Below are 18054 nucleotides of genomic sequence, written 5' to 3'. Positions count from 1 at the left end.
GGATGTTAACCTTGGATTCTAGTCCCGTGGGATCTCTTTTACTGGCCCTTGGGCTTTAGGGATGGTATTACATGGGAAACCCCGATAATGGTTGCATGGTCATGCTCCTTCATCTGTATATACTACTTCCCTTCCACTCATTATAGCCCCAAGAATCATTTCTCCCACTTGGGTCCACATTCCTCCATTGGGTCTACATAGGGCTAGCTTTCCCCTTCCCCTTGCCCACACCTTGGGTTAGGCCTGGAATGATGCCCCGAAGGTTGATGCAACTAAAAAGAAAAGTAAAAGCATAACTGGCCACATTCAACAGGAAAATGTACCATAGAATGCAAAAGATGGCCAAGACAAACACATTTAGCACGTGGCCAAAATCCAATACATGAGCTCTATACCATCATCCTGGCCATCACCCTGGTTCCTATAGGCCCTAGATGAGCCTCCTTTATCATTTAGGAACCTAGAATTGTCCCAACCCCTAGTGGGAAATGAACCACTCTACCTTAAAAGGGGTATCCACTATTATATCTCACGCATCATGCTCTTACCCCTTGAGCTGAAAAGAAAATTAAAAGCATAATTGGCCACATTCAACAAGAAAATGTACCACAAAATGCAAAATATGGTCGGAACAAACACATTTAGCACGTGGGCAAAAGCCAATACATGAGCTCTACCCCATCATCATGGCCATCACCCTAGTTCCTATAAGCCCTAAATGAGCCTTCTTTATCATTTAGGAACCTATGACTATCCCAACCCTTGGTGGGCAATGAACTGCCCTATCTTAAAAAGGGTATCCACTGTTATATCTCATGCATTATGCTCTCACCCCTTGATCCCCGAGCAATTAATTAAAGAAAAATCATAAAAAGAGAAAGGCATATAAAGAATGGTGGAAAAATCAATGTCGAGGCACCTCATGTACCACAATTTCTCCCTCTTATACATTATATACCCAAGTGTGGGCTTCCCTTTTACTAGCTATCCTTGTACCCCAACATGTGGCCTAGGGCTGCCCCTTTTCATTCCCTACTCCATTCATCTCTTTACCACATGCCACTACCTTTTAAAGGATATACCTTGGACATATTATCCCCTTTTGAAGTAGAAACCACCTAATAGAATACTTGGTTAACCGCATTTGGAGCTTGGAGACATCAGCACATGCCAAAGTCCATTATGGAAGGGCATGCCATTATGAAGTCCCCATATGTTGTCCATCGTTTGTAAGATCTTTTACTCAACTTCCTTGATGACATGTTGTACTGAAAGACTAAGGGACGCATTGGATCTTATGTAGGATTGTAGGTGGTCTCCATCTTAGGTTCGGTCTCCCTATATTGGGTCCTAATCCTCTAGAGGGCTACATTGGCACATGTAGGGTGTGTGTTGAGAGTCATGGGCCTCCACAGTAGTAGACAGCACCCCATGGATCCCTAAAGATGTTCAGAGATTGCTCAAGATTCACTTATTGGATGAGGAAGATGCCCCTAGTTCACCTTTGCCCAGCCAGCCCCACAATTGTAGCATGCACTTGGCAGATGACCCAGGACTTGTATGTTGATGTGGCATAACTTACACCATCATCTGAGGCCTTATAGATGGTCTACAGACATCTTCGAATTACTTGGAGACTCATGAGGTCACTTGTGTGTCGTCACAACCATTGAGAGCACCACAGGTTTATCATGTGGAGAACAAGGGGCCAACCCCTTGTCCATTACTTTTGAAAGTCCAATTCATCATTTTGGCACTTGTGGACTTCATCGGGCCTCTTAGAGAGCCTAACGTCATGCATTATTGATTATTCAACCCTTTGAGAGGCTTATTATTTTGTTTATGAACTAGTTTGGCGGACTTGTCACCAATAGACAGTTATTTGCACATTATTTTAGTTGATGGGCTAATGTAGCCTCAATTAGGTAATTCGAACTCCTAATGAGTGTATAAATAGGAGAGACATGAATTCATTTTGTATCATCACTTGGATTAGATCATTCTCTCTCTTGAGAATTTGCATTTCTTTCTTGGAGGATGAATTGGAGCATGGATGAATTTTGATGTTTGGATTGGACTTTCTCATCTTGGAGCTACTTTATTGGCAAAAGTGTTGATGGTAGGATATGTACTCTTACATGTAAGTACAAATTTTTAATGTTATTCTTGTTTTACTTTGTCATATGCATTGGAATGGGATTTTCGCTATACTAGGGCTAATTGTTTCATTGCATAATTGCGAAATTGTAGAATTATTGTTTCTATATAGCATCTCTCAATGTTTGGGCCATGTATGTTGAATGAAATCTCCTAGAATAATTCTACCATTCAATATATCTTGATAAGCCATCTCTTTTTGAAAAGTGAAGTATAAAGCTTTAAGGTCACTTCTTCTTGCCCTAAAGGCCAAGCGAAGTAGTCATTGAGGCCTCCTTGACTAAGAAACAAAGTCCTTTCTCATCATTCTCCTAGACTCCATTCTTCCCAAGGGATCAAGCACTGGTCTAGCAATAGGTGGTCACTCAAACAACCATTTTTCTTCACTTTTCCCTTTTCATTCTAGGTCTAGCCAAGCTAGGCCGCCTAGGGCATCACTTTCCCGACAAAGTAGCCATAGAAAAAGTTTGATCTCCTAGCCTCTATTGTGTTGGTGTGTCCTCAAGGTCTCCTCCAAATTTCAAGAAATTATGACTGTGGGATTGTGAGATATCCCAAGCCCTAGCTCTAAGATCAAACTTTGCCCTAGTGTTCCCTAAGTTAGTACCTCGTAGGATCAATTTGACACCTCTAAGTGAAAAATCTTGTTTTGATCCTTTCCCCTTCTTTGTTGTGGTTAAGATCATCACTGGTTGCTAAACTCCCTCCCCTTAACCTAGGTTGGGTCCACTTGGTCCCGTGTGGTCCCATACCTTTGAAAAGTTAATTCTTCAAGAACCACTTGGGAAACCAAGTTCAATAAGGATTTTAGGGATTGGGAAACTCCTTTGCAAGACACATTCCTTAAACCTAGCCCTTAAATCCTCACCTCCTTCTCCTAGAAAGCTTTGTACCTTGCTTGAAGAGCAAGCAAGCTCCATTCTTAACCCCCTTCTAGGAACGATAATTAAGGTCACTTCACATCCATTTTTTGATTCCTCCTTCACAAGTGTATCCATATACCGGGTCTCCTCCCATCAGTGAAAGTCCATCAAGAGTAGGGAGTCTTAATTGAGGTGACAGTGGGCTAAGTCTCCATTGTTGCCCTTGACCTAGCAGTTGTCCCTTTAAGAGTCCCTTTTAGGCCCCCTACAGGTTTGAGCGATAATAGGTTTTACACATTTGAGTCCTTGATAGGACAATTATCAGGGATCAACAAGATTTGGTATCGCCTTTGATGTCTCATTTTTACTTTACATCCACTACATCATATATATCAGTGCTTTCTTCATGTTTATGTGCCAATGTGTATATTTCATGTTGTTATGTGCCAATGTGCCAATATCGATATTATCAACACTAAAAATTCACTCTTGTCTCATATTATCTTCCACAGATGACCCACATCATCTGAAATTATTTTTCCACAGGAAGGTCACATCAACTATCACAGAAAAACTCACATCAATTTGCAGATGGAAGACCTCTCGAACTTGCACTTCTTTTACAAGAAATTAACCTCTGAATTTCACACATTTCTCTCAGAAATCATCATAGAAAGAGCATCGGATTGCTTGCCAAATTAGAGGAGGATGTATGCCAATATGTAGTTATTCCAACATGCGAAAAGACACATTTGTCGGGTGAGCCGACTTGTCATCTAAGAGGGCCGACTTTGCTTCTTGAGGTAGATTAACCCAAAATACATTTTAAAAATTCTCTCTTTTTCTTTACAAGAAGTCCAAATAGGACTTTGACTCAACAAATTCTACAAGCACGAAGAACATGCTTAACTAATTAAACAATAATAAAAAAATATTTTTCCTCTTTTTTCTTTCTTTTTGCTTTTTACATGAAATATATAATGGCACAAGTACAATGATAATTATGAAGACCGAACCTAGTTACATTTTTCAACAATTGGCAGGTGAAGATTCAACACATTCATAAAGAATCCAAACAAGGGAAGGTGCTCTGGGAAGTGAACAATCAACTGCAAAAGCCAAGACACCTCTGAGAACCAACCTCATGCCCGACCTAAGGATCTAAAGCGAGAGCCTTTGAGGAGCAAAGTGCAAGGTAGGGATACCCCTCTCTCTCGGTGGCAGAATCTCTGAGAGATTTGACTCTGAAGAAAAAAAACCAAATGGAAAATGACCTCGAGGCAAAAAGGGTGGACGTTGAACTTTGTTTGGATGATCAGTGGTGGAAACATCAACTTATATTTGATGATGCGCCTGAAAAGAAAGGTTTGTACTCTCTTCAACCTAGTCCAATCTATCTACAATAAGCTCAATCCCCAAATCTCAAAGCCATAGAGAACTGTCCATTTGATAATTGACTCTATGAAGTAGGGTTTAGTAGAGATGTCCTAAAACTACACTTGGAAGCACTATCTCTTGATGAGAGCCAAGATACAATACCCTTTATTAAGTCGAAGCCAGAGGACCTACTGCATACCAAAGCGAGGTCTTGTGAACTAGATTCCCAAGTGTAAGTTATGGCAATCAAAATCTTTGTCCCTTGGTAGTAGAAATTTAAGTATGTAAGAGAGCTCTTTGACACATTGAACATCAAAACCTTAGTTTTACCCTAAGTCACATGGTTCGAGTTCGAGTTCGGGTTCGACAATGATTGAGTTTTATTTGAATTTGAATTTTCTTATAAGGTTCAAATGATGTTCATAATTAAATTCGACTATATATATAGATATATATAATCTTTTAAATAAAATATAGCATAGAATAATAATTTAAATTACCCAATATTTATGGGGATATAATTCACATATCTTTATAACAAAATTCATATAATTAAACTACAAAGTTATAAATTATATTATTATAAAAACTTAAACAATAAGCATTATATTATATAAAATTATATAATAGTTTATGCTAATATATCATAAATTTTATATTAATAATATATAAAATATAATATTGCCAATTGGGGTTATCTCGGGTTTTTAGGCAGAGTGGTCGTTATCATCCCCACTTAGGCTCAAATCCTTGCTAGTGACATGATGAGCTATAATGCCTTGATAAATATAGTTGTAATGCCTTCATGTCTACGAATATTATTGTATTGGTTTCAAGCCTTGTGAACTCTTAAGTGAGTATAAATGTGGGTTGGCCTGGAACTAGCAACCTCATACTAGCCTTAAGGCTAAGAGGGAGGCTAATTTCTTTCCTCGGTTTAATATATATATATATATATATATAACAATTTATATATAATGTGTAATTATTAATATATAATGTAGATAACAATTTATTTAACTAAGCCTTACTAAAATTGCATTTGGTGGCTAAGTGACTCTGTGTTCCTCGCATGTATATTTTAATGATTAATGCACTACATCGTTCAGTGAGGGAGGTCAACAAGTTGCAAACGGACTCCATAAAAAAGTGGGTTCTCATCCATATATTGTTTGGCCTCTACAAAACAAGAACAATCATAGAGATCGATGACTCACATTTGTCAGCTAAGCAAACTTATCAGTCACGCAATCTCTACAATCATAACCATTAATATGCAGGAGGGGTCTCGAAGGGCACATTTAACAGTTATATAAAGGCCTACAGTTGAAGAGAACAAAGAATTGCACCCCTTATGCAGAAAAAATCTCGAAGGGCACATTTGACGGTTGTATGGAGCCCCAAAGTTGAAGCACATTGAGAAAACCAAAGCTCAAACGAACCTTAGCCACACATGTGCCAAACGTAAACTTCTTGTGAGGTTCGTTGAACTTTAAACCATATGGTTCAAGTTCAACAAAACATGTGATGTAAGTTTTACTTGGTTGACTGTTAGTTGTCAAAGGTAAAAAAAGCTAGCAAATGCATCAATTTGTCTTTGTAAGCCCTCAAGCGTTAAGGCCAACAAGATTAAGCAAACAGCAAATAGAAGCAAGGAAATCAACAAAATCATTAGCGAATATATCTATAGGAAATATGTACAGCTTTAGAATGGTTTACATTTGAAGAAAGCCTTCTACATTGAGCACTTCATGATGCTAAGGGATTGACTCAATGTTCCTCCCCATCACACAATTACCCATTGGACACACATGCCCTCTGAATTCCCTTAGAATGGTTTAGAGTTGGATCTCATCAACTATGGATTGAGACATACAACTAGATAAACTATTCAAATGAGATTTGTCAGCTATGTCATCTCTGAGAAATCGAGTCAGTGGATCACTTCATCTTCTGATGCCCCATTTATTATGAAATACATGGGAGAGTCTATTGCCTATTCAGGGGGGTGCAGACCCTTCCCAATTTTTACCAGTACTCAGGCCAGAGATATCTAGCCCTTTACATGCAAGAGGCCCTCAAGCTTTGTACACACTCTCTGACCTCTTCCTAACCCAAATGTTGTCCAACAAATCCTATTCTTTACAGTGCTCCCATCAGCTTACGATACTAAGAGACGGACTAATGGCAGCAACATTTCTAGCCCTACATCAATGCGGACCCTGGGAAACATTCTCCCTCCCCAGAGACCTCAGAGATGTTGCCAGCAAGCATATCAAATCACCTAGACATCAGCAACAAGTTATAACGGCCAGGCAACAGCACATGATATGGTCTAGACCTTCCCCTAGATCTTCTTCAAGGCTTCATCCTATATTAAGTTTTCTTCATTCAACCTTGGATGTTAGGATAAGTTGATCTAGTGGATCATGACCTAATCTCTAGATCCTTTCCCTCAACACATCTCCCTCCTGTTGCAATGGCCCGCACTTGGATCCAAGCAATTTCACATGTTTTATCATGCTTTTGTATACAGAATTCATGTTTCTATTGTATTTCTTCATTATATAGGAGACTTCTCAGTACTCTAGCTTTGTATTGACATCTTTGTACTCAAAAATCCCATTGACCTACTTTTGTGGTCATTTGTTGGACATCAATATTTACCTTATCCTATCTTATCTTATCTTATCTTTACCATTCGATGACCAATCCAATTCTAATAATGTTGGTCTCAATTGACGATAGATAGGCATTTCTCAAACAATCATGTTGCAATACAAATCAAAAGAACAAGAATACCCTCATTGTGCTAAAATTATAGTGAATCTTCCAATACTTTAAACTTGGAGCCAACCTAAACTCTACAATTTTTCGACTTTGTCAAGAAGATCCCAAGCCCAAATATAACCCTCCAAGAAATTGGGCACTTTTCCCATGCACAATATGTTCACTTCAATACCAAATCAACGAAGGGAAGTAGCCATCCATCAACACAAAAGCCATGATGTAATGGTATCTAATTTGCTAGCCTAGGAAGACCAAGGTCAATGATCGTTATTAGGCCCTCGATGGTATTATTTTTGTTAAACTTATATTTCTAGCTCTTCTTGTCCTTTCTAGATAGATTCTTTGGGATGTGGGGTTGGTTTCTCTAATTGATTGATTAGTTTAACAAAGGGAAGCAACCATCCATCAACACAAAAGCCATGATGTAATGGTATCTAATTTGCTAGCCTAGGAAGACCAAGGTCAATGATCGTTATTAGGCCCTCGATGGTATTATTTTTGTTAAACTTATATTTCTAGCTCTTCTTGTCCTTTCTAGATAGATTCTTGGGGATGTGGGGTTGGTTTCTCTAATTGATTGATTAATAAACTAATTTTTACATCGACAAGTCTTTCTTCTATACACGTTGGTCTGCCTTTAGTTGACTCACCATTAGTATTTAAACAAGCTATTCCCACCCATTTCCCCATAGTACCACTTATCAAATCACAGAGACCAACTATTTATACACAATGTGGATTACAAAAAGTCCTTTGGTGGGATTCAAATTTTGACTCATTCAAATTCTTTCTTTTTCTTCTCTTCTCTTTCATTCTTTACCTTTTCAAGAAATGGTACTCATTTTTCAGAAATGTGTAATCCTTAAATTTCAAGTCTCGGACATTATGTTAACAAGGTTACAAAATAAAAAAATAAAAACCATGTGTCCCCAATGGGAGTGGCAGCGCAGGGCAGCGTTGGGAAGTCTGGTTGAAGGTGGAAGGTGGTTTCTAAAGGGCGGGTCTAGAAAGGCTCGAGCGTTTCTCTTGACTGGGTCAGCACATTCGATGAATGGTGGTGTTACGGGGGGGGTTTCTAGTGCTTGGGCTGGAAATCACTGGTGCTTTTTCAAGGGGCACAAGGGCGTTGTATTTTGCTTGGTGGCCACCTCAGCAACCACCCGGTAGCTAGTTTAAGGTGGGGGTCTTGGGCGTGGCTTACTTGTTGGGTGCCTTCAATGATTCTAAGGGAGGAGTTTGACTTGTGGTCGGCCAGTTTACTAGCCAGCTTTAATGGTTACAAAGGGGGCAATCTTGTGAACCAAAATTGGAGGCTTGTCGAGGCATGGTCGTGTTGTGGCTTGTGCAGTTTTCCAAAGGTGTTGTGTTACAGGACCAAGGAACATGTAGTGGGAGACAAGAGTCTGGGGGACTTTGTGAGGTGGACTATGCACTGCCTGCGTGGAAGGGTGAGAAGGTGTAATGACCCAAGGAGTCAACGTGGGGAACACATGATCATTGTTGGGAGACCGCAACCTAGGTGGGAGACTGCATCCTGGGTGAAGCAGTGGACCAAAACCTTGCCCAATCACTTAGGGCCAGAGTTACCCCCCCCCCCCGGCGGACATTTTTGAGAGCCAGCACAGGCATGTGACCCTCCTCCTAAAGCAGCTCAACACGGACCGTCACAATGATCGAAATGAGATCATCGGTTTTATGAATGACCTGCAATGCAATCAAGGAAAATATAGGATAGTCTGGCCACCTTACAAAGGGATCAAAGAAGAATCTATGAGAAGTTGGAACACTTGGAAGGGAGACTTGCGCACATGGAAAAGAATGTACATTGTGACTTCAGACGTCCCTCATCTCCCGGTGCTGGTCCAGAGAATCCAGCTCCAGTTAACTCTTCAGATCCTTGTTGGTTGTGGGTTGTATCTTGATTTTATGTGTTTTCTGGTTTGACTGGTCATTTTGGCTGTGGTTAAATTAGAATGTACTAGTTGCTATTTTTTTTGGTTTTCTCCTGGCCAACAAATCCGATAGGAGTGAGGCAAGCAGAATTCTGAGGAACTGCCCACAGCGATGTAATTCTCTTTCGAATTAATAGAAACTTTTCAACTTACAATTTAGATTAAAAAAAAAACTGAGTAATGATCAGTGTATTAATTATTAGGAAATAGAAAGGAGGAATATGATAAGTGTGGTTGATTTTAGAAAAAGAATGGTCAAGTTGCTCAAAGCATTATCATTTTTACCTCCCCTTCAAGTCAAACAACCTAAAGGAAGCCATGTAAGTTACATTTCTACGAATTAATATAATATTTTTGAAATAAAAGCATAACTTGCATGAAGTTACGGGCTTAAAATATTTTCTAAAAAATGTCAGATGCTTCCTTTTATCATGATGTAGCAAGCGTGCCCTTCATCAATTTAGGAGTATTACAATAAAGAATAGCCAACTACAGCTCTTAAGAAAGAACCCTTTGGCTTAGAAGTAAAAGTGGGAGCATCAATTCTGCCAAAATCGCCAAGGACTTGCACTTGGCCCCAATTGCTAGAAACACTCCTTTTCCACAAGATAGAAAGCCTATGAGGATGAAAACATGGCTTTGGAGATTTGAACCTTGGTGGGGGAATATCACCTTACAACTTAACCATCATCCTTTCTATTTCCTAATCCAATTAATTATTAGGAAATAGAAAGGATGAATATGATAAGTGTGGTTGATTTTAGAAAAAGAATGGTCAAGTTGCTCAAAGCATTATCATTTTTACCTCCCCTTCAAGTCAAACAACCTAAAGGAAGCCATGTAAGTTACATTTCTACGAATTAATATAATATTTTTCAAATAAAAGTATAACTAACTTGCATGAAGTTACGGGCTTAAAATATTTTCTAGAAAATGTCAGATGCTTCCTTTTATCATGATGTAGCAAGCGTGCCCTTCATCAATTTAGGAGTATTACAATAAAGAGTAGCCAACTACAGCACTTAAGAAAGAACCCTTTGGCTTAGAAGTAATAGTGGGAGCATCAATTCTGCCAAAATCGCCAAGGACTTGTACTTGGCCCCAATTGCTATAAACACTCCTTTTCCACAAGATAGAAAGCCTATGAGGATGAAAACATGGCTTCGGAGATTTGAACCTTGGTGGGGGAATATCACCTTACAACATAACCATCAAACAAATAACCTGGTAGCAGAGAATAAATTAACGAAAACCATTTTTGTGCCCTATAGTTCATCCTTCGAATTTTCATGAAACATAAAGAGCAGGGCACTGAATAGGAGTTAAACATAGATCACTTTTATTTCCAACATACTCATTTTTGGACTTTCCATATAAGATAAAAGAATTAAGGGATTCACCTGGATCCTTAATTTGTCATTTTCAATGCTAAAGAGTTTGCCTAGCTTGCCATCAAGCACATCCAAAGCTATTGCAAATTTACCTTGTTGTTCCAACACGGATAAATATACACGCAAAGCTGCCAGAAAATGAATGTTCGAGTAAATACAAGTAAAATAGAAAATTTCCTAGCTAATTTAAAAATATAACATCTAACCAAGAAATAATTTCAACCTATTCAAGCTCAAGAAAAAATTACCTTCTAGTTCATGTAAACCATGGGAATCTATGCGCTTCTTAAGTAAAGCTTCTCCTAGTGACAACAGTCTCTCACCTCCATTTCCACAAGATACCTGCCATTTGAAGCATCATTTACACAGTAAGATTTTTAAGATTCTTAGGGTGAATATAAGAGAACTGATTCTTTTTCTGGAAGAAAAACACCATATAATTTTTAAATATGCAGCAGTGACGGGACTAATAATAGGGCGGAATTTTATACTCTATGGATCCTTCTAAAATTTGCTTTTGAAAGAGAAATTACCCATCTTCAGTTTTTAGGTGATATTAAAATAATCATTGAACAGGCAAAGGGGTAGTACAGGATAGAAAACATGTTCTTACAGCCAGTCATGGAAAGAGTTTCCTGGGTCTGAAACAAGTTCCTGAATAATTCCTTTACTCGTGTTTACATAGATTTCAACCAGAATGCAGATAAAATGGCCAGACTAGGCTTTGGATATGATGCAGGAGAGCAGATTATAGGACGAAGAGCTAAATGATGAAGTTCTTTTGGAAAAGACCGTATTCTGATGGACAGTTAATCTAATGAAATACTGAGAGACAGTCTAATCTTATGTTTTTCTGTTTTATATCTACATTACAGTGGTGTATATACTATAACACATTATTAAAATAATCACTGAACAGGCAAAGGGGTAGTACAGGATAGAAAACATGTTCTTACAGCCAATCATGGAAAGAGTTTCCTGGGCCTGAAACAAGCTCCTGAATAATTCCTTTACTCGCGTTTACAGAGATTTCAACCAGAATGCAGATAAAATGGCCAGACGAGGTTTTGGATATGCAGGAGAGCAGATTATAGGACGAAGAACTAAATGATGAAGTTCTTTCTGAAAAGACCATATTCTGATGGACAGTTAATCTAATGAAATACTAAGAGACAGTCTAATCTTATGTTTTTCTGTTTTATATCTACATTAAAGTGGTGTATATACTATAACGCATTATGCCTAGTTGTGACAAAGAATAGATCCTCTTTAAGGTTGAATATGAAGTTTCAAATTATAAGCTTCCTTTTGCGAGTTTCACAATCTGGTAGTGTTGATGACACGTATGGTGCATATTTAATTTCACCTCGAAATATAGATTTATAAATTTTTCCATGGAAAAACAGAGAGAGAGAGAGAGAGAAAATGATGACCTCTGGAAGAATCATTTGGGCAATAAAAATAACAAAGAAAGAAATAAATCTAGGTTACTCTACTCAGCTAGGTTACTCTCATCGAATGGGACGTTACGCAATGATCGACAGACACATCGAACCACACCTACCTACTTATCGATCTATCTTTCTGCCTGCCTTCCATCGAACTAGCACCAAAAAACCTTGCACCTTAGGATGGATCAACTCCAACATCCGGTTCACCAAACAATTTACTTACATTAATTCCAATTATCCGCCACACCTACCATCTGATGGATGTATCATGGACTTGCCACTCCCATCTCATGAAGTAAGTGATACCACATCAGCATACAAGTCTTGGGTCATCTGCCAAGTGTATGGTAACACTGTGGCGTCAGTTGGGCATGATGAACCAAGTGCATCTTCCTCGTACAATAAGTGAATCTCAAGCAATCTCTGAACATATATGGAGATCCATGGAGTGATGTCTACTATTGTGGAGGTCCATAGCTCTCAACACACACCCTACAAGTGACAATGTAGCCCTTGGGAGGGTTATGACCCCATATAGGGAGACCAAACCCAAAATGGAGACTATCTGCAATCCTGCATAAAATCCAACATGTCCCCTAGCATTCCAGTACAACAAGTCATCAAGGAAAATCGAGTTAAAGAGCTTACAAACCATGGACAACAGGTGGGCACTTCATAATGGCATGTCCTTCCATAGTGGGCTTTGGCATGTGCTAATGTCTCCAAGCTCCAAATAGGGTTAACCGAGTCTCTTATTAGGTGGTTTCTAACTTTAAAGGGGATATTATGTCCAAGGTACATCCTTTAAAGGGTGGTGGCATGTGATAAAGAGATGGATGGAGTAGGGAATGGAAAGGGGCAACCCTGGGCCACATGCTGAGGTACTAGGGTAGCTAACAAAGCAGAAGCCCACACTTGGGTATATAATGTATAGGAGGAAGCAATCGTGGTACATGAGGTGCCTCAGCCTTGATTTTTCCACCCTTCTTTATATGCCTTTTTCCTTTTATGATTTTTCTTCTATTAAATGCTCGGGGCTCAAGGGATAAGAGCATCATGTGTAAGGTATAGCAGTGGATACCCCCTTTAGGGTAGGGCAGGTCATTGCTAACCAACGGTTGGGACAATCATGGGTATCTGAATGATAAAGGAGGCTCAGTTAGGGCCTGTAGGAACCAGGGTGATGGCCATGATAATGACGTAGAGCTTATGTATTGGCTTTTGCCCACGTGCTAAATGTGTTTGTCTTGGCCATCTTTTGCATTTTGTGGTACGTTTACCTGTTGAATGTGGTCAATTATGCTTTTACTTTTCTTCCAGCTGCATCAAACTCTAGGGCATCGTTCCAAGTCCAACCCAAGGTGTGGGCAAGAGGAAGGGGAAGGCTAACCCTATGTGGACCCAGTGGAGGAATGTGGACCCAGGTGGGAGGAATAATGAATGGGGTTATAATGAGCAGAAGGGGAGTGATACATGTGGATGAGGGAACGGGACCACGCAACCAAAATCAAGGTTTCCCATAAAGTAGAATCCCTAAAGCCCAAAGGTCAATGAAAGAGGTCCCATGGGACTAGGGTCAAAGGTTAACATCCAAAAGAGGTCTAGGGGACAAAATCACAGACCTCGCCCTCTTTCTGTCGAATCCCCCGATTAATCCATGCCCAAAATTTTCCATGATAAGTAGACTACAATACTCAATTACCAAATGACAATGCATACCTTCAAGTTTGGGAGGCCCACCTTCAAACATACGACCATGACAGATGGGTGAGGGACCACTTGGCTAGCTCAAGTGGTGAAGAAATAGCACAGCAAGCTAGTTGGTGGTTGCAAGGGGTTGTTGGTTGTTGGCTAGCGACCATCTTCTAGAAAGAAAGAAAAAAAATCTAGGGATATCACCCACAAAATGCCAAATGGTGAGTAACGTGTGGCTCCAACTGGGAAGTGATCTATCAAACAATGGGCGTAGCTACACAAACGGAAGGTCATGAGAACACCAGCAATCTCTTGGCACACATCGGACCTATTACCTGCACATAGATGAAAAACACGGGGCCGGATGCTTTTGTGGTGTTTCATGATCGCACATGCTTCGATTAGACCCATAAAATTGACTCATAAAAATAAACTTTCAAATGTAGTTTTAAATCTAAATGCAACTAATCTATCATGAGAAATATCATATGACATTAGTTCTAATGCGAAAATCAGTATGCAATGCATCCTACCCTAACATCCATATGGTACAAAACTAATACTAAGTGTAATCATAAAGCCAGTGCAACCAACATATCATCAAATCAATATAAATATGCTAGCCTATATGATTACTCATGTAGCAAATGCCAAAGCGAATGTGGACAGAATCATATGGATGATAAGGTCGATGGGAGGTAGGAAAATAGAATGCCCACACATGGATGATCATGTGAGAAGAGGTAAGAAAGGGATGTAATCTAGTCCATGAGATACTCTCTTCTAACCAAAATATAGAGATGTCAATGATTAGGCCCATAAACTCTTGATGGATGGCAACCTTGATCATATGATGGTCCTTATTATATATGTCATGTTTATGGCTTCTACAGGGCTATGATTAGTGGGAATGGGAGACTGATGAGATGGAGAAATACAAGTAGGTTACCTATGATGATCACACTAGAAAGGGGAGGTTATAGATTGATCATGATCCTGAGGGGGCGCCCAAGGAGATAAAGAATATTCAATGAGGTGTTCTTCCTTGACACTATACTCAGAAAGGGGAAGGGAACAAGGTCACATGAGAACATATGAGAACAAGCACGGGAATCACTCTCAAAATGATGAACAAGGGAAGAAGGCAAAGGGGAGGGAGGAGTGTTCCCTTCCCCAAAATCATAATCTAAAGGCTCAGGTGATTTGAATATAGAATCATAAAGAGGAGCCTTATCGCTTTCCTTGGTATCATAGATTGGGCCTTTCCTCATAGGAAAATTGATCACTTCCAAGTTCCAACAACCCCTCTTTATGCAAGGGAAAATAAAATTTCTCCTTCCCAAGGGCATCAATGTATATGTCATCATAAATAATACCCGAGAGAAAGGGAGGGCCAATTTCAGCCTCATCCTCCTTATCGGTGTCGTAAATGGGAGTACGATCAAATTGAGGACCAACAATTTCCAAATTCTCCTTTTCAATATGGAAGTAATCTCCAATGTCATCTTCTAAGGGGCAAATGGGATCACCTTCCTCAAGGTTTTCAAAAGGAGAGTCATCAGGAGTAATATCCTCGAGAAAGGTAAGGTTAGTCTCAACTTCATCCTTCCCAACACACTTGTTCTCAAAATCATCCTTTGCGTCATGTGGACCTGAGGAGGACTCGTATTCTTGCTCATTACTTAGATTCTCAATGTCTTGATGACGGTCAATGAAGGCTTCCTCTTGGATGCTTAATGTGAGGCATACCTGAAAATGTCTAAGAAAGCCATCAACGAACTCCTCAATAGATGAGATGCTCTTAGGTTCATGAACATGTAGCCATGACTTATGACCACCGAGAGATCTCATGAACAATATAAGGACATCTAGGTGAACAACCTCCTCTCTTGAAGCATGTGCATTAAATCTTTCTAAGTGGTCAATTGCCAATAGTGGATTACCATCAAAGACGAGCACCCCACGTACCATCCTTCCCATCACATGATTAGGGTGCCCAAGGATGCTAGCAATGTCCAAAGCGGGAAATTTATCAAAGGAGGACAACCTATTTGAGATGTATAGATGCCTAGAAAAATGTTTGCTTCCCCCTACAAGCATCAACCTTAAAGTTCAATGAAGAACTAGGGCTTCATTCTTCCAATGGAGTTGCCAATAATGTTATGTCAATATGTCATATGGGGAATAAAACACACGTTTCGTGTCCCCGACAACGGTGCCAAAACGTTACCACTCAAACTAGCAGGGGTTCCTAGAGGGGCACTTGCTAGGTCAAGAACAACAATGAAGCTAAATCCCATGGTCACCACAACTAAACCTTCCTACTTTTTACGGACATTCACTGATGGGAGGAGACCCGATGTGTAGAGAATCACTTATGAAGGATAGATCAACTAAGATGGATGTGAAGTGATCTTAATGACCCTTTCCTAAGAGAGACTCAAGAGTGGGGCTTGCTTGCTTTTTAAGAAAGGTGCAAGATTCTCTAGGATAGGGGAATAGGGATTTAAGGGCTTGGGCTTAGGGAATGTGACTTGTAAAGGAGCTTCCTAAACCCTAAAATATTTATGGAACTCGGTTTCCCAAGTGGTTTTTGTAGAGTTGACTTTGATAAGATATGGGACCACGAGACCAAATGGACCTAGGTTCAGTCAAGGGGATAGGATTTAGCAACCAATGATACGCTTGACCTGATTAGCAAGGGGAAAGGGATAAAGGAATGAATTTTCAATGAAAGACAATGAAAGGATCCCAGTGAGGTTTCTAGCCTAAGGGAAACCAAGGTCAAGAATTGTTCTTCGAGCTAAGGCATGTTATATCTCTAGATCCCACAGTCAGAATGTCATTAAATTTGGAGGGCTTCTTGAGGACCCACCAGCACAGTTGTGGACCAAAAATCTAAGCATTTGGATGGCTCGATCATGAGATAATTGATGCCCTAGGTGACCTAGAGAAGAGGAAAGGGGAGAAGGAAAATAGGTTTAAGGTGATCACTATGGACCTATGAATTTCTAGGTCAAGGAGGCCTCAAAGACAACTTCGCTTGGCACTAGCGCAGCAACAAAAGCAACTTCAAAGACTTTATGCTTCATTTTACAAGGTAAATGGCTTGTCAAAATGAATTTCATTAATGAAACATCCCTAAGAACATTCATTCATTATACATGGGCCCACACATGAAGCATTCACTAGCCAGAAACAAAATTTCCACAACTTCGCATAAGAGATGCAGCAAATAAGCCCTGGCATAGCGAAATCCCAACAACAATGTATGTGACAAAATTAGAAAGAAAGAATAGCATTAAAATGTAGTTACATGTATAAGAATATATCCAACCATCCAAAAACTTGCCATCAAGGAATTCCAAGACATAAAAATTATCCAAACATCAAAATTCATTCCATGCTCCAAAAATTGTCCTCCAGGAAGGATAGCGAAAATCTCTAAAGAGATACCAGTTCCAAATCCAAGTGATGATGCTAAAATGAATTCACATCACTTATATTTATACACTTCTGATGAGTTCGATTTAGCTACATGGGCCTACATTAGCCCCTAAAATCAAATAATGTGCAAAACAACTAAAAACGCACCAAACTAGCTCATAAACAAAAGAAAAAGCCTCTCAAGAGGTCGAATGATCAATCATACATGTCATTGGGTCTTCTAAGAAGCTTGATGAAGTCCATAGGTGCCACAATGATAAAAATGACGCCCAAAAGTAGTGGACAAGAGGTTGGCCCCTTTTTCTCCAAATAGTAAACATGTGGTGTTCCCAATGGGTGTGAGGGCACACAAGTAACCTCATGGGCCTCCAAGGAGGTCGAAGATGCTTATAGACCAACTGTAACGGCTCAGATGATGGTGTAAGTGATGCCACATCAGTATATAAGTCATGGGACATCTACCAATTGTATGGTACAACTGTGGGGTTGGTTGGGCATGGTGAACCAGGTGCATCTTCCTCGTCCAATAGGTGAATCTCGAGCAATCTCTAAACATCTCTGGGGATCCATGGAGTGTTGTCTACTACTGTGGAGGTCCATGGCTCTCAACACACACCCTACATGTGCCAATGTAGCCCTCAGGAGGGTTAGGACCTCGTATAGGGAGACCAAACCCAAAATGGAGACCATCTGCAATCCTGCATAAGATCCAATGCGTCCCCTAGCCTTCCAGTACAACAAATCATCAAAGGAAATCGAGTTAAAGAGCTTACAAACCATGGACAACAAGTGGGCACTTCATAATGGCATGCCCTTCCATAGTGGGCTTTGGCATTTGCTAATGTCTCCAAGCTCCAAATGGGGTTAACCGAGTATCTTATTAGGTCGTTTCTACCTTTAAAAGGGATATTATGTCCAAAGTATATCCTTT

At 39.8% G+C, this 18054-nt stretch overlaps 1 protein-coding gene across 2 annotated transcripts in view; it reads right to left on the bottom strand.

Annotated features, from left to right (window-relative positions):
- The window catches only part of LOC149161781 (Tetratricopeptide repeat (TPR)-like superfamily protein), a 288843-nt gene that overhangs the window by 218071 nt on the left and 52718 nt on the right, over positions 1 to 18054 (bottom strand). For both annotated transcript variants that reach the window (XR_016261890.1, XM_089437040.1), the window contains exons 5-6: positions 10779 to 10872; positions 10540 to 10658 (exon numbers count right to left, since the gene is read on the bottom strand). Coding sequence is in view for 1 of the 2 variants with exons in the window: in XM_089437040.1 (XP_089293166.1) it covers positions 10540 to 10658; positions 10779 to 10872 (213 nt within the window). In the remaining variant the exon portion in view is untranslated. The remainder of the gene's footprint in view (positions 1 to 10539; positions 10659 to 10778; positions 10873 to 18054) is intronic.

The sequence above is a fragment of the Pinus tabuliformis genome, chromosome 5_2, assembly GCF_031772625.1.
Source record: "Pinus tabuliformis cultivar Carrire ecotype Pingquan chromosome 5_2, CPIR1, whole genome shotgun sequence".
Lineage (NCBI taxonomy): Eukaryota > Viridiplantae > Streptophyta > Pinopsida > Pinales > Pinaceae > Pinus > Pinus tabuliformis.
Note: the sequence above shows the minus strand (reverse complement) of the source record. Positions and strands in the feature narration are given on the sequence as shown.